Source organism: Thunnus thynnus, chromosome 7 (genome assembly GCF_963924715.1).
Source record: "Thunnus thynnus chromosome 7, fThuThy2.1, whole genome shotgun sequence".
Classification (NCBI taxonomy): Eukaryota; Metazoa; Chordata; class Actinopteri; order Scombriformes; family Scombridae; genus Thunnus; species Thunnus thynnus.
Window position 1 is genome coordinate 34,773,176 of NC_089523.1, and position 22,056 is coordinate 34,795,231.

Here is a 22,056-nt window from a genome sequence, read left to right on the forward strand (position 1 = left end):
CTTATTCCAGATATAAAGTCCCATTACTTTGCTCATAGACTGTGAGGTGACTGACAGTTCCTCACTTCAACAACTGTGTAATAAAATATCTGGTTCTTTGATAAAAAGAACCAGATAGTTAACTACGACTCCCAAGATGCATTTCAATCAGAAACATCCAATCACAGAGCTTCAAACTCTATTGTGAGACGCTCACATCATTATGATTTTTAATGCTGTTATTGTATTATTATAATTATTATAATGACTATAACAGCATCAACAGTCTTTGATATGTAACATTATACCAATAATATTATATCACAATATTAATGATCATAAGATTTTTACAATAACATTATTATAAAGTAAAATTCTGGTTTATTTGAAGCTGATGTATTTGCTATAAATGTGAGCATTGTGTCTCTATGTGTCAGGTTAACTCTGTTCTCTCAGCTGTTCTAGAGATTCTGGTGATTCACAAACAGACGTTTATCACACAAATCAATGATGATCAGGGTGAGCTGCTGAGACTCCTACAGCTTCCCAAATAAACAGGATTCTCACATGAAGTGAGTCTGAACGATAGTAAACACAGAAACTGTCCGTCTGTAGCAGCATTATGGTGAACTGCATAGAGATCTGTATCCAGTGTTACAAATCAACTGGTTTTCCTGTTAACTGGTTACCTTTGTTTGTAAACATCGGGCGTTTCTCATGGCAACAGCAGATGTTCCAATCACAGAACGGTTTGTCTACATCATTTGAAACATCCTGCTAGTGATCTAAAATATAGAGGTCAGTTCAGTCCAGCTGTCAATCATTTTGTAATATGTATTTGTATATTGTTAGTTTTAGAATGATGAGCAGAGGAACACCTGACACATGGGCACAACGTGATTTACACATTTATTTAATCTATCAATGAGATGCAATGTGTTTGATGCACAACATATTAAAAACCTTTTAATGCACAACATGGGTAAAAAATAAGCTGCAGTCATTTTCAATAATATTTGATACATAGCTGAATGTTTCATTGTAATATCTTTGAAGCAGAATGATGTCACTCAGGTTTTTCAGAATGAATGACTTCATTTGTTTTTTATCATTATAAGTCATGATGTTGATTTTTCTGTCTTGTTATGTAGAGAAATAAACACTGTTTACATATCTAACTGTGCAGAGTGAATTAATTCATCATTAATTAATGTTGACATAAGCAACCATCTCATGTAGTTTATAGCAAAGCTTTGTTTTGTAACTGCTGATATCACTTTGGATGTATTAGAAAATGGTTTGATATTGTTCAAATGAAGTTATTTAGAAAAGTTGACACTTCTGTTCACTTTCACATTTCATCATTGTGAAGTGCATGCAGTCATGTCGCACAACGGCACATTTTCACTGCTGCTACTGTGAAGTCAGTGTTGTGAACCAGTTACAGCTACTTAAACATGTTGATGGACAGCGTCCCTCCATGGAAGGACCACAGCCACCTGCTTCCCTGTGAGCCCAGCAGGGCCGCAGGGCTACAGCGCAACTCTCCATTGATTTACACACTTGTAAATGTAAATAGTTCCTTTTACAAACCTATAGAAACATGGTACCATCTCTGACTGTCGATAACACCGCTGTCTGTCCTTCATCACTATCCTGCAACCTCTGAGTCAACAAGACGGTCAAGATCTTTCTTCCACCTGTGCAACACCCTCACCAGACAAACGTCTACAACCGGTTCACACCTCTACTTGCTGCCTGCACAGATCTGATGATCATAACTCATGTCCTCCATAACTGCCCCCCTCTTCTATGCCACCGAACTGTGGAACTCACTTCACTGATCACTGACATACGCATCCTCCCATCTCTTCAAGTCAAGACCAGAAACCTTTCTTTACCCAGGACTACTACCCAACCCCATCATAAAATAAATAAAACCTTACTTTAGTAAAAGTATGTAAATGTTAGCAGCTAAATTTACTTTAAGTATGAACAATAAAAGTATTCATTCTGCAGAACAATTGTCCCTGTCAGTGTTTTACTATATATGATGTTTTTAATATTACTGCTGCATTCATGTGTGTGTTGCATTTTACTGTTGTAGATGTTTAAGGTGATCATTTTATCTACTTTATATAGTGTTGGGTAGTTTCATCTACAGCGATGCATCATATTCTATAAGATCATCATATGTTTGTAGCATCTCTGTCCCGTGAGAACCACGTATCTCTAAAAAGTCAACTTTTCATGAGCTCAGAAAAACAGCCTGTTTTCTGCTTTGTGACAATGCATTTTCCAGCTAATCCAAGAGTACAATAAACTATTTAATAAACTACCACTATGAAATAATATTTTATTTAGCTTAAGAAGTAGAATCAGAATTTTCTCAACTCATAAAGGATCACTTAATCCTTCAGTTTATCACGAACATTCAGAATCACAGAATTTGGAGATACATAGTTTTCACTGGACAGGAAGAGTTTGAAAAATTGTAATCTGAGAAGTAATTTATAACTAAGAAGTAACTATAGCTGTCTTGTAGTGGAGAAGAAGTATAAAGTTGTATAAAATAGAAATACTCCAGTAAAGTATGTACTAGAGTACAGTACTTGAGTAAATGTACTTTAGTTATATTCCACCACTGTCGATAGTCTTGTAACAACGAGCCTACGTTGCGGCCACAAAGCGATAAAAATCACTGGAACCACATGAAGACGAGCAGCAACACCTTGCACATTTTATGAGGTGAATATTATGGATGTTTAACTGGTCAACTCATGCTTCAAAGTGATCATTATGTTTCAAATATGAAACAGAGAGTTTACAGAGGAGCAGTTCCCCTCATGACATTAGCCTGAGTAACGTATACCGGTAGGTCCTTTTCATTTATGAATTGACTGTGTTCTTTAACCCCGCCCACATTCCACACTCAAACCAATCAAATCACAGTGGGTTCGGATTTAAACAATATTACACTCGAGGGTGCTTTACTGTCATTGTTGGCGCGACAGTGATGCGGTCAGGAACGAGGCGCTGGCGTGAACAGTGCGTGTGCGTCGCTTAACTGCTGCGTCTCGCACGCTTGCAGCGTCCACACAGGAAGCGTGTCTGCTGTGGCGCTTCTGCCACTGGCAGCCCTATCTTTCTATCGTGTTCCCTGTCTATTTCTGCTGAGAACCGCGCGCGTCACGCGGAGAAAATAGGCGAGACCTCGAATCTCCTTCCTGTGTGGACGCTGCAAGCGTGCGAGACGCAGCAGTTCAGCGACGCACACGCACTGCTGAGGTTCACGCATCCAGTGTGTCCCCGGCGTAATGAATGGCGGAGTAATATTTTTAGTGATGAGGCTTTTCATCTGAGCACGGCTAGGTGTGCTGTCATGCTGATTTGAGCGCATTTTAAATGTCTAGTTGACCAATCAGATTGCTTGGTCAGAACTACGTGTTGTATAATAAACATTAACCCCGCCCCGCTCTGCAGGCAGCAGCCAGGTATACATGGGCAAGCTGCCTGGATATAGATCTCTATGCAGTTAGCCATAATGCTGCTACAGGCGGCTAGTTTCTGTGTTTACTTTCATTCAGACTCACAAACAAACTTTTGAAATGATTCATGTAAAAATCTTTGTGTGTGTGATAAACATCTGTTTGTGAATCACCAGAATCTCTATAACAGCTGAGAGAACAAAGTTAACCTGACACATAGAGACACAACGGCCACATTTATAGGAAATACATCAGGTTCAAATCAACTGTAATTTTCCTTTAATATTATGACAGCAACAATAATACAAATTACCATCATCATTCATCTCATTTTTATTGTAAACCTACTATTTCTGGAATCAGTATGAATGAATATACTGTTTACTAACTTTATCTGAAGTCTGTTCTGAAGATGTTATTTGTTAGCAGATACACAGTTTTCTTGATCTGTCAGGGGAGTGAATTTCATTCACAAATATATATTCAATATATACAATAAATCCTACTATAAATACTTTAAGATATAAAATACGGATCACTAACAGCTTCTCTTTCCACCGCTGACAGACCTAAATACAGAAAGTAAATATATTTGGATCTAATCAGAGTCTCTGCCTCAGTCCCTCACAGTGTAAAGCTGGTGTGGATCAGACAGCCTGCTGTTAAATCACCTGAGGAGTCTCCTCTTCTCTGTGGCAGGTGGGTTATGGCCTCCAGCAGGGATTGTTTGGTCTGGTGGGTGTTCAGCTGCCATTCAGTCACTGGGTTTTCACTATTCTGAACCAGACCTGCAGGAAACACAGAAATGTGTAAAACTGACTCAGCCTTTGTTTTTAAATGATAATGAGAATAACAATGATAATAATGAGAATGAGAATAATAGTTGCACTGAGTGTTCTTGAACAGATGCATTGGTTTATTACTATTATTGTGGTTATTATCTTGTTGTCATCATCACCCCAACACTCATCTACACACGTCACATGTCTCACACACACTCATGCCTGTACTAATCTTCATATAGAGGGACCAAAGGACTCGTAGGGGTCCAAGATGGTCCTCTTTGCTATCTCCTCAGGAATGTAGAAGACTTTGTGTTACTGGCAGGAACCTTTCAAGGTAAACTGACTTCTAACCTCTTAAATAAAGATTGTCAGGAAATGGACAACTTTGTTTTTGAACTTCCCTCAAGATAAACTGACTTTTACACCTCCCAGGTAAAGATGTGCAACTACATTACATTACATTTTTCATTTAGCAGACGCTTTTATCCAAAGCGATGTACATCTGAGACTGATACAACACAAGCAAGGATCTGTGCCATAAAGCTTAAGTTTGAGTCCTATAGGACGTAGATGCCAACAGGCAGTGCACCAAGGCAATGCATAGAGTGCATAGAAGCAAGTTTTTGTTTGTTTGTTTTGTTGTTTTTTGTATTAACTGACACCCTGCAGACTCAAACTGGGTCTCTCTCTGAACTCTTGAGATCCGGATTTACAACACTCTTTGGAATATTCATTTCTTCATGGATTCACCCAAATTCAAGGAAACATCAAGAGGAACCTTCCTTGAAAAGGACTTTAAGCAAAGACATTACACACAGTTGATGAAGAAGCGTCTGTCTGTCCTTCTCAACCTGCTGCTTTCTCAAGATAAGGACACTTGCCAGAACAAAACCATAAATGATGCTGCATTCCTCAATTTGAGTTCATTATATCCAGTGTGTTTAAGCCAAAGTTTGTAATAACTGTGAAGTAAAGATATGATCATTTTGTAAGCAGGAAACTGTTGATCTGGAGATGCTTCACAATATTATAGTCTAACCCTGAAGTCTGTGTGATATAAATTGACTTAGTTATTCATTTATAGGTTAAATGTTGTAAATTACAGTGTGATCATACGACCCTCCAGTGGTCAGTAGAGGTAGAACTTTTGAACAACAAACAGTATGTATGTTTATGTATCTGCAGTTATTTTATTGTGCTGTTCTAACCTCATATTTACTAAGTATTAGACATTTATATTTTTGATAAGTGAGGAAATAATATTCAGTGGTCATAAAATAGAGTTTTGTTAACATTAAAAAGTAGGTTTGTTTAAATAAATGTGTGTTTTATTGAAGCTGAACTAATGGATGTTTAACCTTTTGTATGAAGAATTAATTTTGATAGTTAAAAGTAGTGAGTATTATGTTAATAGGTAACATAGACAGTGACGACTGCATCTGTATTTATATTGTGTAACTACATTAAGTATTGTTTATTCCAGGAATTGAAATGATTGATTTATATTGCACATGTGTGTTGTCTCTGAATGTTGGAGTAATGTGTTGAATGTGTGATATGTGTTATCAAGTCATTCAGGTCTTTGGGTAATAATGAAGTTTGTGATTAATTCAACTTTAAATTAATCCTCAAAGTGGGTTTGAATCAATCTTAGGTCTTCAGATCTTCAGTTTCAGCGTGAAAATCGATTCTTCATCCCAAAACTTCCCCAAACAGACACAACCAGATGACACCGTTTGTCTTTGCTCTTTTTAAAGCTTTTTCTGTCTTTCTGTTGTCCTCAGAAAGACGTCTGCAGCGTCTCCTTGTTGTTCCTCGTCGGACCTTTTTAAGCCGGTGCACATCTCTTAGGATAAACTTCAACTTTTAAATAAACCTTTTATTTCTTTTTGTCCAGTTTGTGCAGAAGAGTTTAACTTTAATGAGAAGCCAACTTCAGTTTTAACGTTCTTTTGTTTTTGTAACTTTGAGTAGTTTCATCTGGCCAACAAAGTTATTTGTAGTTATTTTAGTGCAGAAAGTTTAGTTTGTAGTCAGCAGTCAGGTTGAGTTGAGTCTAGTATGCAGGTTGATGCTACTGAACGGTCAGCAGCGAGCACAGACACCTACAATCAGGGTTGGAGCAGCGATTTTGAAAGTGTGGGGGTTCTAGAGGTGGGACATGAGCACGGCAACCCGCCGCCTTCGAGCCCTGTTCCAGTCTCAACATGCCAAATCAAAATGAATGCCACACATTTAAACAACTTCTACTACTGTAGTTGTAACCACTGCTTCAGCTTACCATCAAATAATTACTGAGACCATATGAGTGTAACAACTCAGCAGAATTTATTTAGGGTCTCATAGCAGTTTACTACTTACATCCAGTTATTTGTATGAATTGCTGTACTGGAGCATAGTTATCCTTATTATACTTAAGATAATCACAGAGCATCTTTATCCTACTTCCTTACATACCTTATAGACATGAAATTAAAGGAAACTTACACTTCCATTAAAATGAAATGGATATGGTTATAGATGCATAACAAATTGAACCCTGGTAACAAATCAGTATCAGTAAAGAGTCATTTCTGAGTCCATGGACGAGTACAACCTAAACTGTCTTCAATTGTTTTAAAAAGTGTCTCTTTTAGTAGGAATCCAAAGGGGACCTTTAATTGTCTTTAATTGGGAAATTAAATACCAAAAGTTGTCCAGGAGGTTTTGTATCAGCAGGCGTCAGTTCAGGCAGGCAACACATTGCCATAAGACAGACAGATGTTACACATCTTAAATATGAATGCTCACCTTTGTCTATGACTAATTAAAAACGACAATAGAAGTGACTAAAAACCAAATTTGCCACCTGGTTTACATTTAGGATAAGTTAGCCTATTTCATTTATGTCCAATGATGTTAGCTGAGCTGACACATCACATAACAAGACAAAGTTACAAAAGAAAATTCTACATTACTAACTAGTTAAATATCTGTTTCATACCTCTGATCTGTTATTCTCTGATCTGTTATCACAGCCAGCAGCGAGTAACAGAAGCACCGTTGCTGAATGCACAAACGTAACTTTACTGGACTTCAACTGTTTACTCTTCCCTGACCTGGTGGGTTGGTCAAACGGCTGTGATTGGCTGGATGGCTCTTCAATTAATCTAACTAGACCAATAGGTTTTTCATGTATGGGAACCTCAGCTTCGTTTCATCAATGACTACCTCAGGAAAAAGTGGGAGGGATGGAATTATGTTTCTGTGAAAGTGCAGGTGTCACAACACCCGTAACACCCACGGCTGCGACGCCCCTACCTACAATAAAAACATGTCAGTCAGGCACCACCTGCACTGCTTACAGTGAACTAAATGTTGTCACACAGAACTCAAGTGAGTTTTTAATACAGTTTAACGTTGTAATGCTTCCAGTTTTATCACTGGCAGCTAATCTGGAAACATATAAAAGCAGAGTATTAGTAGAGAGACAAAGTTGTCAGAACATCTGTCCTGCTAACTGATCCAACACGGACCTACACAGAAGGAATGTACAGTATATCTCCACCATGGAAAACAGTGTCCAGATAAAAGATTGTTTTATAAGCCGAATCATAATTACCATGAGTTATAAATGTGTGTTTCGGTGGGTGAAGCACTGAATTTGAAGGTAGGTGTATCACCTGAACATTTCATTTCTGTAAGTTATTACAAAGCTAAAATATGTCTGCATGTTTTGGGAAATAACTGGCAGTAACGGAGGCTGTATGCAGATAACAGTTATTTTACTTAAACATGTAAAACCACTGGTCTGCTCCTTTCATCCTCACATCAGACATACCCCTGACTACTCTTGTTATCATGTCCTATTTTGCTGTTTTTTTACATTTTGATGTAAAGATTTTAGTATTTTGAGTACTTTTTACACACAGTAGTAGTAATAGTACCAGGAGCAGTAGTGTGAATAGTAGAAGTAGTGAAAATATTACCGATCTGGACTTTGTCAGGGCCGATGTCGAAGTAGCTGACTATCTTAGTTAGAAAGGACTTCATGTTTTCATGGTCTTCAGGGCTGATTCTCCCGGATTCACTGACCATCAGCATGATGTCAGCCTTGGCTGTGCTTTCACACTGAGAACCTGGAGGAAAACAGAGGATTGTGGGATACAATACACAAGAGACCAAATATAGAAGCAAGACTAAAGCTGTGGGTGCTTTTCATTTGGCTAATTTATGCTTTCTCGCGTCCTCGCTCCTCCTTCCTCCAGCTGTGACCTGAAACCCTTAAACGCTCCTCAGAGGAGACGAGGAGCGAGGAGGCTCCTGGAGGAGCTTAGAGCGAGGAACCACAGGTGTATCCTCTGTGGAAGTTTTTCAGTGGATGGAAACACTCCTTTGATCAATGTGTTTAATGATTGGTTATTGATCAATCAGCTGATCTGACGGGACAGTAAACAGTCAGGCTGTTGTTGTAATACAGCAGATCAAGAAAACGACCTGTGGAGCAGGAATGATGCCACCAGCAGCAGCTGATCATATTTATTCATAAAATAAGATTTACTGAATCATGAATCCATCATAAAAACACTCTTGTAACTTTATTATTTTTCTTCATGAGCCAAAAGGCTTCTCCTTTCCTCTTCATCTCAGCTCTCTCAGGAAAATATGACGTCACACAGCTGTGTCTCCTATAAAATCATCCTGAGCCTGAAAACAACGTCAGACTGTCACAAACTAAATAAGCAATATTTTATTTAAACATTAAATATTCTGCAGGCTGCAGCTGTTTTTATTACTCCTTTACATCAGTTCTGTTCTTTCAGTAATTAACAGATTTAAATTGTCTATTTGTGTTTTATTCTGTGACAGACAGACGCTGCTGGAGATCTATAATCAAATAAAACATATTGGAGCAGTTATCAGGAATTTTTATTCCTTATGCAACATGTAGAGCCCTCAGATGTTCCACAATGGAACGAAAAAGTGGTGTTCATGGCATGAAGGCACTACTTTCTGCAAACAATCCCACAATGCCATGCGTTGCATTTTATAGATATTATAGACACAAAAACTAGTGATGTGCAACTCTACAGCGGACAGTGATGACATAAAATTGTGATTTGTGAGTTTCCAAAATCTAGATTTTCACTTTTCAATGCTAACATTAGCATATTTTATTAGTTATTAGCTTTGAGGGTATTTAGTCATAAACCAAAGTGGATTCATTGTCCTGATGGAGGTGCAGATAACGTCCTCCAGCTCCTCCTGGGGGATCAGAGGTGTTCCCAGACCAGATGAGATATATTCTCTCTTTTTACCTGTTGGTTGGTATTTATCTTCAGCCTGGAGTCCTGCAGAGAAAATCAGAAGTCAGTATTTATATTGGTGCGGAGCTGTGAACTGAACAAACACTGTGAGGATTTCCAGCAGCTCAGAGCTCATCTCAGTGAAAACACACAGATTATTGAACTCACTCAGGAATCATGTGACCAGTTTACCACTAACCTGCAAAGCCACAAACAACATATGTGGACCAGAATCTGACTTTTACATTTGTTTTACCAAATATGCTCCAGACAAGTATAATTTGTGAGTGGAAATAACAGGTTAAATCTTCAGCAACTAGAAAACTGTTGGGACGGGCAGTAGTGCGTTTGGTTATTAGCAATAATTCATAATTATCATAATTATGAATTATGAAAATAAGATATTGTTAACCTTAATCAATAACTTGGGCACCAACAGTTGGATCTGTGAGGAACACAGTTGATTGATTGCAATAATTATGAATTATCAAGGATAATTAACTCATTATGACAATTAATAGAACATTAATATGAATTAACGAATACGGGGCACCACCCGGAAACCGGGACCAATAACCAAACAAGGTAGTCTCATAAATGGGAGTTCACCTAGAATGTTAATATCTGAGAGATAAACATTCAAGGATGAACAAAGAAGGGTGAATATGAGCTCTGACTCCTTCAATCAGCCACTTTTCACAATATTACACACAATAATGACAGAAGAACTTCTCTTTAAAGATATAACAGTGTTTATTAAACTTGGCAAAATTAACAAAGTTAACAAATGCTTCATTCAATAAACAACTATTCTAAAATCTAATCCTACCAAACAAAACACAAACAGCTATGTACAGGGTTGGACACATGCAGGGGAATGCATGTGTGTGTGTGTGCATGTGTATGTGTGTGCGTGCGTGTGTGTGCGCGTGTAAGACAAGATGGCAACGGGGCCTGACGTGATGACGTCGTCGGTCTGCGACGCGGACGTGACTATGGGAGGAAGTCACGTCGCGCGAGAACCGGATGGCAGAAATGTGGCGGTGTCTTGGTTAGACAGAAGCAAGACGGCACCGCCTGGTGGACGGCATCTCGCACTCACCCACTTCTGTGAAAAACACGTGTCTGATGGCGGATAAGGAAAGACAAAGCGAAGCTTTGTCCGACATTATCTGACCATCAGATGTGCAAAAGATGTTGGTGCGTGTATGTGTGTGTGTGCGCGTGTGTATGTGTTAGTCAGAAGAGAGAAGGAAGAAGGAGGGAAAGCGATCGTGAGAGGGAGAGAAGCGTTGTCCACAGACAGTGCGCGTATGGACGGCAGTCTGTAACGCACGTTGTCTGGTTTCTGACCGAAAAAGCAACTTACTTTCTGACTCATGATGGCACAAACACAGCGGTAGTCCCGAGCGGGACAAACACAAAACAGTCTAGCGTGGTGAACACAACTAAACAGGCAGCAAACTTAAAATACTCCTCAGAGTAAAGCAGGAAAAATGGACTCGGCGGTCCGTCAACAACACAACAAACAATAGCAATAAAGCTAAAAGCTAAATGCTATACAACAGCAACTGATGCTGATAAGAACACACAATTAACACTGCCTCTGCCCAGACTTATGCCTCTTACTTGGTCGCTTCAGAAAGCGAGCCGTCGTTATGTCCGGCTTTGTCCTGGGCTCGGATGCAGATGGTGGCCGTTCTCGCACGGTCGGCAAAAAGCACGGCAGCTGGCTCTCAGCTGCGTGGCGGAGAAAATAGCAGAGTCGACTCGGTGAAGAAGTGTTTCTTCTGTCTCGAGGGAATTTGAGGACGCTGGTTGCAGCAGCGGTCTCTCTCGGATCCGGGAATGTGTTCGGGTGAACACGGGCGAAGTCTCGTCTCGTCCGGCGAGGGGAGTCTTCGATGAGGGGAAAACACGTGCGTGGGGTACCCCCTTTAGTCAGCTGATTCACAGAGGAACAGAAGTTACCCCTAGCTCAGTGACATGGGAAAGGCGTGTGCTTCAGGGCACGTTCAGTTTTTAAAGGGGCGGTGATGTCACGGCTGCGTCATCAGGACGCTCCGCTGTGCAGGAGCGTTTCCGCCAATGAGACTGTATGTTGACTGCTCCCTGCTGAGGTGTGAAAATCGCAAAGCATCCTTGGAAATGGAGTTTGCAATGGACTCCCATTGTCTGTAAGAAGCATTTTTGGCGCTATTCCTTTGTCTCGGGGAAAACAAAGGAATAAAGCACCTCGTGGTCAGGCCTCACAGGTTACATGTAGGCCCTCTCTGTGTGACCTCATGGTTTGAGGCCCAACAAAGCGGAGCTAAAAACCAAGTCAGACTAAAGTGTTTGCTCTCTGGCTTGGAAACCTGGAGACTCTGGAAGAGAGAGACTGTGACAAAGTGAGTGAGAATACACCATTTGTCCCTACTTTCACCATCAATGCCACATAGCTTACAAATTTAACCATGCTTGGTAATTGTTTGTTTAGCCATGATCAATCTGTAACTTGCAGACACATACTATCCCGGGTTTGTTTGTGGTTTGCATTATGTTTGGTTACAGTTCACATACCAGCAACATTTTTGGTTAAAGTAAAACACCGACAAGTATTGTAAAGTTTAGTTATTGTTTATTGGGTTAAGTCTGCATTTCATAATTCAATCCTATTCTTTCTGTGCTACTTACCATACCCACCATGTGCTCCACAGACAAAAGGAGGAGGCACCCAACAATGTCCTGTATTTATACACTGGGTGACATCATTGGTGATGTCACTGGGTTGGATAATGTGGCGGGGGTGGTAGTTGATTATGTTAAGTGAGTTATTTACTGTGACTTTGATCAGTTTATGTATGGTTGCAAGTGTGTTATATGGTAAGCTATGGTAAAGTGTTTCACCATGGAGGTTGGTAAGATTGAATAACTTTATTTCTGACCTGTTTTAGGAGAGAAATGGGATGCACCTGCAGCAATGGTACAGCCCAGATTGACTCTGATGGACTGCTGATGGAAGGGTCTATTTAAGCAGTTGCTTTTTGGCTGTCGGGGGGTTAGTACATCAGTGTGTAGCTGTGTGCATATGATGATAAGTCAATATAAGTTCAGTTGATATGAGTTGACTTTTGATCAGTTGGGCCAAGTTAACTATTTAGTTGTTTTTTTGTTTTGTACATAATTTTTTTGTTGTTTTTGTTACATGTGTAGCATGGTGCCACTTTTTTTTGTAAATAAACCACCTTGTGATACCGGGATAAGGTTTCCTGTGTCTGCCTCCTACCAAGTGACCAGCCACTCCGGTCAGGCTACACCACAGAGACAGTCAGCTGGACATCTAAAGTAATCCTGTTTTCAAACCTATAGTTGGTTTGCTCTGGTCTGAATCAGTTAATCAGCTAAAGTTAAATGTAGTTACTTTTTCCCCATGAACTGTGAAAATTAATTTGAACCAACATCTGGAAATAAGTTTGTTATTCCACATTAATAAGGCATTAGCTGAATCCAACCGGGAACGGGAGGCTGAAGATGCTGTGAACGTAACTCTCACTCTCTACTTTTTTCCACCTAAAAACCGGACGATAATATGAAGCGACCTGGACCATCTAGAAGAACACATAGACGAGAGCTTCAACAGACTCTGCTGTACCATGAACAAAGACAAACAGAGAGACTCACTAAAGAAAACAAATCACTACAACACTCTGTCAACATTATCAACACCCAGCTCACTTCTGTTATCGCTGAAAACAAAACCATGAAAGAAACTATTCTGGACTTACAAGCGCGCAGCATGAAGGACAAATTAGTTTTCACCTGCATTCCTGGACAACCCACAGATGATCCTGAAAAAACAGTCAAAGATTTCATGACCAAACAGCTCAAACTACCTGCAGAAACCATCAACAACATGACCTGGGAGGAACCTTTTGGAATTTGTTGATACAACCTGCAGCTCTGAACATCTTACATTGTAGTACTGAAAGAGTACTTTCATTTCTTTTAAATGGTCCGTGTTATTTGGTCGTAGATGTGACTTTATCAGATGATATGATTTGAAAAGAGACATTAAAATCAGTCTCCTATAGAGGATGACAGAAGTCACAGATAAATGATGTAGCTTTAAGGATGCTTTAAAGATCACAGCAGCAGAATTTAATGTTTAATTTCCCATTTAACAAACGTTAGTAATATGAAACGTTGCATACAAATAGATGTATTTACAGTATTTTGATCAGGGTTTTCTCCAGTTTCGTTATCATTGAACTTGCATTACAGAAATGCACTTGTGTGTTAGATCAAACAAACAATGAAAACAGTGTCTTTAAACTACCTGCAAAAACCATCAACAACATCACATTACACTGCGTACAGCGTATGGGATCAAAGAACACCAATAACAAAAAGAACTAGTGTGATATGGAAAATCTGATACTTGTTGAATAATTGTTGAATAATACTTTGATGAAACATAAAGCTGAAGAAACTCCACAGGCTCCAGTTGAATCTTACTTGAATATATGAAGTTTAATTAAGCATGGATATCTGAGCTCAGAGAAGCCATTGGCACAGTGTATACATGAATTCAGTCGCACCAAAAACTGCACAAACAGGAAAACAATCACTTCTTATAGAGTTGCTCAGGTCACGCTACCATGGAGGGGAGAAACAGGGACACTTGATGTCAGAATGAACTCTCATTAGAAAATAATGCAGGCAGCTGTTGTTGCCCATCCAAGGTTACCATCTTATCTCCCATCCTGGCGCCATGAACATAAAACATCTCTTGTATGAGACCTTGGAGGCCAGAGTGAGGCCCTGTAGATTAAATCATCACGTCAAGGCTTTGATTAGCACGTTCTTTTGAAAAGATATAGCTCATAAATTGAACATTTCCATAAATTGAACATCTCTCACATAGTGCAACGACAAGGCAGGCAGCTAAAAGTAACTGACTATAGACTCAATGACCAGTATCCAAGAGAAATCCCACAGAGACACAAACAACTATTTCAAATCTGAAAACAGGATGAAGGAAGGAAAAAAGCAATAATCTCAGTGGACAAATTATGTATTGATGGACAGTCGTACCGAGATAAAGACACAACACACACACACACACACACACACATACACACACACATACACATACACACATACACATACACACACACACACACACACACACACACACACACACACACACAAATACACACGCGCACACACATACACACACACATACACACACACACGCACACACGCACACACATACGGGTTTTTATCACATGCCGGGGACCAATGACTGGCAGCAGCCTGATGGGATCCACCCTTTCTGAAGGGTCTAGAAACATAATTTTAACTGCTAAAATCATCATAAATTTTTCTGAACATGAAAATCACTTGAAACTTCAATAACTCTCAAAAAAATTTTAAACCTGAATTTTGACCCTTCAGGGGACTCATCATGTTAAGTCAGGAATTTACCTCCCATGGGGACATCATGTTATGTCTATTAATATACAATCAACACCACTGTTAAACACAGCACAGTTCATGACAAGCATTTAATTAACTAATCTTGGGCTGAAACCTTAATATTAGATTACATAAAGAAGAAAAAACCAGACTGAGTTTCTAAAATGCTGTTGCTCAGAGGAAAACAAGGCCTACTGTACAAAAGGGAAAGACAAATTATGCTCAAATTTACAAAAACCTTTTATTCAAAATGGCCTTTGAATTCATTTAAAACATCCACCCCGTTACATCCTACAAGCCTCACTCTGCCGCCATTTTAAGTTTATGTCACGAGAAGTACAACTTTGGAACTCAAACAAGCACAACAAAATACTGTTTCTCTATATTTCCCTCCATGCCAGTAGGGGTCCACATGATCAATGATTCGCTCATTAAAGCAGTGATTTAGATCCATGAAGTCTGTCGGAGATCCATTACACATATTTGGCGAAACAGCATAATCTGGTGTATCAGTGGACTGCTTTTGTACTGGAACAAGTGCAGAAAGAAACACATGTATCCACACATTTAAGAACGTGAAAGAACTGCAGTCTTCTCAGTTAATTTTTCTTGCACTTTCATGCTGAATCTCAGTGATACGGGTTTTAACATAGTACTTTACCGCCATCCAGCTTCGTTTTTTAAGTGCTTTTGGTGAAGCTGTAATGCAGGCAACACAATCCAACATTCCTGGTACTGTACCAGCTCCTATGAAGGCCATTAGTGTCTTTTCCACAGCCTGTACCTCTTCAGGTGACCAGCCCCTCCTTTTTGAGGTTTCTAAGGAAGAAGACAGAAAATGAAAAACAATCAGGGGGGTAGACCAGTGATCTATGAACAGACTGTGCAGCTCTTAAGGTTGGGAGAATCTTGGAGTTGTTTGAATTTGATATATTCAGCTGTGGAAATCCTGTTTACAAGGTCAGCTGTTCAGTGTCTAACAGGAAAATAAACACACCTTTGTTCAATTAAAGTTGAGACTGAGTAGCTTATTTTAAGCGTGTGTGACAAATTAAACTGCGTTGTAAAGACAGGTAACTAACAAATGCCCAGAGTGCATTTAGTGTGTGAAATACCTGTTTTAGGGTCGTCGCTGTCAGACTCAGCAGTTTTCTGTCTCCTCTTCAGTCTTGAGGATCCTGTTAAAATCATGAATGATGAATATATTAATAAAATAAATTGACATCTAACAGACAACACATCTTAACTGTTTGAATGAAAGCCATAAAGTATTTTGAAAGCCAAAATGCTTTATAGATGAACAGTTTTGTAAACATTAATAACTTCCAAGTGTGACGTTAGCATGCGGTGACTTTCATATATCATGTTCCTGAGAGACGTACTTTCTGAAGCAATAAATGGATGTTTGAAAGTAATAACCATTTATATAAATTCAAACAACCCAACCCATTTACACAGTTATATGAAGTAAAAAGTTTTACTTATTAGCCTCTGTATGTTTATTTGTTCCAGTATGAAGGCTTGTGGTGTATCGTCATTGAGTATGACAATCATACAAACTAATTACATATTTATAAAATTAAAGCAAACAATTTATATGTTTAGAGTATTGACAACATTTTTAAAAAATGAGGTTAAACTAATGTGAACATATTTCACTGCATTTAGTTTGACACATACCTGTTTTAGGGTCACCGCTGTTAGACTCAGCTCGCCATCTTCTCTTAGATCTTGAGGATCCTGTTAAAACATTAATACAATAAATTAACAGCTAACTGGCAACACACCTTCACTGTTTGAATCAAAGCCATCTAAAGCACTTAAAAACATAAACTTATTGCTTTCTTACAATTACATTCATACAATCAGCAGATGCTTTTATCCAAAATGCTGCCTGACACATCTGGAGGTGCAGCAGGCTTTATACTTACCAACTACCACTTCTATAGCGCAGGTCTGATTTTCAGTCGCCTCTGATCCATCAGACACCTTGGACGTCCGTTCAAGGTATTCTAAGGTGAGCTGTAAAAGAAAAATACAAGAAGCTGCACACTCACTACAGTAATTTTCTAATTACCTGGAAGGATATTTGCATTTTAACTGGCTAGTAACAATAACAGGGTGAACAGGTGTCTGACACCAAACTCTAGGAAATTGCAAGTACCTCAGATGAAACCTCTGATGCTGATGATGATGATGGTAGTGATGATAGTGATGATAGTGTTACTACTGATGATATAAATGATGATAGTGATGAAGTCTCCTCCTCCTGGTTTGGACCTCCTGCAGGCTAAACAACATAGACAAACAATACTTATTATCATTTCTCCAGAACATGAGGTTCCTGAAGAACATATGGTGTTGTTATGTATGGTATGTGTGGTACAGCAAACTTGTCAGGCCATGCAACCCAATTCAGCATCTTAGAATGCATTGCATACATGTGATTGTTTAAGAAAAGAAAGACACATATATTGTGTCACACATAAAAGCACAGATGGCTTTACTTTATTGCTACTTAACATTGGATATAGTTTGTCAACATTTAAAACTGTATCGATCATTCTGGCTCTCCTCTCCCCCTCAGCTCTCTCTAATCCTTGTCTATTAACTGTGAACTGGTCTGCTAGCATCAAGCAGAGCATGAGAAGGTGCACAAAGGAGGCAACTATCACAGTGAGCTAATTAAATATTCAAAGTAGATCAGAGTCAGAAAACTCTTCTCCCTTGTTAAAATCAGCACTGTCACAACATTTTCCCCATTTCATGTGAAGATCAAAATGTGGCAGTGTTGAAGAAACAGTTTGTGGTCTGTGCACCTGCAAACAATCAACATGCTATCACACAATATATTAACTTATCTAAGCCATCACTACTAACGTGCTAGTAAAAATGAATTAAAGATCATTTTTATGTGCTACTGCAATTGCTGCACTGATAATTGCCCAAACAACTTAAGTTGATGATTTAACTTTAATTTAGTTTTTAATGTAAATTTTTATTTTGTTTCATAGAAAAATTAAAGTTATAATATTGAACTGAATTTGCTGTATTACTCACAGAATTTAAGCACGGTGTGCTTCCATCAAACGTTTTTAGGAAGGAAGGTATATAGAATTTAGGAAAAGAGATTTATATTAATCTATAACAAAACAGGCATAAAAGCCAGTGTGAAGTAAACTGTTAGGAGGCCTGTCATATGGGACAACCTAAATCAGCACTTGTTTGACACTTACCAAACTCTTGGAAGCTGTGTGTAGCTCAGATGAAACTTCTGGTGGTGATGAGGTATTCCCCCCTTTTTCCAGTCTTCTTGAGGGCTGTAACAGACACATTTATTGTATAAAGCTATAGCTGAAGAGCCAGAGCACTGTACTCCTAAACACATCTTTTATTAAATTAAAAACTAAAAAATGTAAGAGGCCACATTTAAGAGAAAGATCAGAGTCTCTGCCATTAAAATATAGGGATTACATCTATCAAGTCACAGCATATGTACTATTCATGCAGTTTCTTGTAGTTAGCAATAATTAGCAGTGTCAATATATACCTCCAAACATTATTTGGACAGCTACATCCTTTTCCAGTTTTGTTATAATCTCAATCATGAACTAAATAGACAAAAAGAAAGAAAAAATCATACTAAACTACCAGAATGATCTTCAGTACATATTATGATGTTTATTATGATGTTTAAATTATCTAAACTTTGATATTGTATATATTGTATCAAATTTGAAAGCATTACCTGTGTTTGGTGATTTATGTACTCCATGTACTTGCATAAGCATTTATCATGATGCTCCCTGAGTGTTTGTAAGCGTGCCTTCAGCCTGGTGGATTGTGCACTCTGTCTGCAGGAGGTTAAATACAATTAAAATAACATTTTCTAACTACAGTACAATTGCTGCTTGTTTAGGTGTATAAAGCCTTTAGGCCTGTAGTTAAATTAAGAACTTACTCTAGTAAATTACTCAACATTGGAAGCTAACTCTAGCTACTGATGGCTGTAACAGGTGAAAATGCTCATTAAACATTCCTCTTTCCTCTCCTCAGCCTCACTGTCCTTCCACACTGCTGAATATTACAGTAATACAGTATCTGAGGCCAGCCAAGTAAAAATAAGTGGCAAAAAGATAGTAACCAGTCAATAACCTGAAAAAACCTAAAATATCAGCTCAAAATTTTACTGACAGAATTATATTTAGCAAACTAACAAAAAATTACCTTTTGGCTGCAAACTCATTAGCTACAGAGCTTAGCCTAATTAATAATAACTAAAAGTTTCATGTACTTACTTAGTTTCCATTAGTTCTCCTCTCTTCGGCCATCAGCCATCCGTTGTCTCTGTGTGTCTGTGCTGCTGCTGTCTGTGCTGCTGCGCCTGTTCCTACTGACTGTCAGCAGCTCAAACTGTGTGACCAGGGCAGGTGGGGGATGGGCATAGGTAAGATGGGGACCGCAAAAGTCAGGAAAGGTGTGTTCCTCCCTCAACTCTTTGATTCAGTGTGGAAATTTTATCATTGCATTGCTGAACTCCTGTTTCACAAAAATATTATTGCATCCAAAAGTAAAATATTTTAATATGTTTTAATATCCTAACTTCTAAATTAATATTACAAATTTTTACTGATAATATCATGACTGCCATGCTGTGCATGTATTAATATACATTTTATAACCATTGTTCTGTCTTTTCTAATGTATCTAAAAAGGCTCATATTCTAAAGATCTTTGTGCTTACTTCATGCAAAAAGGAAGATATTTAAATTAATTGAAATTAAATTAACATAAAATATGAGAATTGTATAATTAAATTTGTAGTTATTACTACTAGTAAAGTAATATTACTAGTAGTCTGAACGTTGAGTACTTGAACCAGTAGTAGCTTAAGTAGCTAAAATACAGCAGTAATTGCATTAATACTACTACTATACTAGTAGTAGTAGTGCATACATTAGCATTAGAAACAGCATTAGAATTAGTAACAGCTATATTCTATAAAATGAGTACATACAGCCACAAATTCCACTTTGGTTATCCTCAAAGATTTATACAGGCTGGCACAAGTTACAGTCTCTCCTGCATGGTTGCCACTAATACCATATATTCTGCCTCACAAAAGACAATGCCACTGTGTACTGTGTCTTACTTGCAGGAAATTATCGGATTGTTTTTGTTGGACCAAAACACCATTCAGATATGCTTCTTCTGTAGTTTTGGGCTACACTAATTAGAGCCTCAGTTTGTATAAATATCACAACACAGCTAACTGTATCCTCAATTTGTATGAATATCAGTACATTGCTTCTAACTGTAGCCTCAGTTAGTATGAATATCACAACACAGCTAACTGTAGCCTCAGTTTGTATGAATATTAGTACACAGCTAACTGTAGCCTCAGTTTGTATAAATATCAGTACATTGTTTCTAACTGTAGCCTCAGTTTGTATAAATATCAGTACATTGTTTCTAACTGTAGCCTCAGTTTGTATAAATATCAGTACATTGTTTCTAACTGTAGCCTCAGTTTGTATGAATATCAGTACACAGCTAACTGTAGCCTCAGTTTGTATGAATATTAGTACACAGCTAACTGTAGCCTCAGTTTGTATGAATATTAGTACACAGCTAACTGTAGCCTCAGTTTGTATAAATATCAGTACATTGTTTCTAACTGTAGCCTCAGTTTGTATGAATATTAGTACACAGCTAACTGTAGCCTCAGTTTGTATAAATATCAGTACATTGTTTCTAACTGTAGCCTCAGTTTGTATGAATATCAGTACATTGTTTCTAACTGTAGCCTCAGATTGTATGAATATCAGTACACAGCTAACTGTAGCCTCAGTTTGTATAAATATCAGTACATTGTTTCTAACTGTAGCCTCAGTTTGTATAAATATCAGTACATTGCTTCTAACTGTAGCCTCAGTTTGTATGAATATCAGTACACAGCTAACTGTAGCCTCAGTTTGTATGAATATTAGTACACAGCTAACTGTAGCCTCAGTTTGTATGAATATTAGTACACAGCTAACTGTAGCCTCAGTTTGTATGAATATTAGTACACAGCTAACTGTAGCCTCAGTTTGTATAAATATCAGTACATTGCTTCTAACTGTAGCCTCAGATTGTATGAATATCAGTACACAGCTAACTGTAGCCTCAGTTTGTATAAATATCAGTACATTGTTTCTAACTGTAGCCTCAGTTTGTATAAATATCAGTACATTGCTTCTAACTGTAGCCTCAGTTTGTATGAATATCAGTACACAGCTAACTGTAGCCTCAGTTTGTATGAATATTAGTACACAGCTAACTGTAGCCTCAGTTTGTATGAATATTAGTACACAGCTAACTGTAGCCTCAGTTTGTATAAATATCAGTACATTGTTTCTAACTGTAGCCTCAGTTTGTATGAATATTAGTACACAGCTAACTGTAGCCTCAGTTTGTATAAATATCAGTACATTGTTTCTAACTGTAGCCTCAGTTTGTATGAATATCAGTACATTGTTTCTAACTGTAGCCTCGGATTGTATGAATATCAGTACACAGCTAACTGTAGCCTCAGTTTGTATAAATATCAGTACATTGTTTCTAACTGTAGCCTCAGTTTGTATAAATATCAGTACATTGCTTCTAACTGTAGCCTCAGTTTGTATGAATATCAGTACACAGCTAACTGTAGCCTCAGTTTGTATGAATATTAGTACACAGCTAACTGTAGCCTCAGTTTGTATGAATATTAGTACACAGCTAACTGTAGCCTCAGTTTGTATAAATATCAGTACATTGCTTCTAACTGTAGCCTCAGTTTGTATGAATATTAGTACACAGCTAACTGTAGCCTCAGTTTGTATGAATATTAGTACACAGCTAACTGTAGCCTCAGTTTGTATGAATATTAGTACACAGCTAACTGTAGCCTCAGTTTGTATGAATATCAGTACATTGTTTCTAACTGTAGCCTCAGTTTGTATGAATATCAGTACATTGTTTCTAACTGTAGCCTCAGTTTGTATGAATATCAGTACATTGTTTCTAACTGTGGCC

General features: G+C 38.2%; 2 protein-coding genes across 2 annotated transcripts in view; both read right to left on the reverse strand.

Moving 5' to 3' along the window:
* LOC137186627 (scavenger receptor cysteine-rich type 1 protein M130-like) overlaps positions 1 to 22,056 on the reverse strand; it is a 43,710-nt gene that overhangs the window by 17,781 nt on the left and 3,873 nt on the right. Inside the window, exons 2-4 of the mRNA XM_067595699.1 lie at positions 9,550 to 9,582; positions 8,221 to 8,370; positions 4,139 to 4,255 (exon numbers count right to left, since the gene is read on the reverse strand). Coding sequence (XP_067451800.1) covers positions 4,139 to 4,255; positions 8,221 to 8,370; positions 9,550 to 9,582 — 300 coding nt within the window. The remainder of the gene's footprint in view (positions 1 to 4,138; positions 4,256 to 8,220; positions 8,371 to 9,549; positions 9,583 to 22,056) is intronic.
* LOC137186818 (uncharacterized) lies at positions 14,754 to 18,554 on the reverse strand. Its single transcript, XM_067595853.1, has 6 exons — positions 18,234 to 18,554; positions 17,162 to 17,287; positions 16,929 to 17,019; positions 16,678 to 16,737; positions 16,113 to 16,175; positions 14,754 to 15,816 (listed from the first exon to the last, which is right to left on the reverse strand). The coding sequence occupies exons 1-6, from the start codon at positions 18,330 to 18,332 to the stop codon at positions 15,593 to 15,595; spliced, it is 663 nt and encodes a 220-aa protein (XP_067451954.1). The 5' UTR covers positions 18,333 to 18,554; the 3' UTR covers positions 14,754 to 15,592.

Excerpts from the sequence above, each read along its gene's own strand:
- LOC137186818 (XM_067595853.1), bottom strand. The coding sequence starts at position 18,332 with ATGTGTCTGTTACAGCCCTCAAGAAGACTGGAAAAAGGGGGGAATACC. Across the intron at positions 17,288-18,233 it reads ACACAGCTTCCAAGAGTTTG|CCTGCAGGAGGTCCAAACCA; the intron begins GTAAGTGTCAAA and ends TATGTTGTTTAG. Across the intron at positions 16,738-16,928 it reads CGCTATAGAAGTGGTAGTTG|GATCCTCAAGATCTAAGAGA; the intron begins GTAAGTATAAAG and ends ATGTTTTAACAG.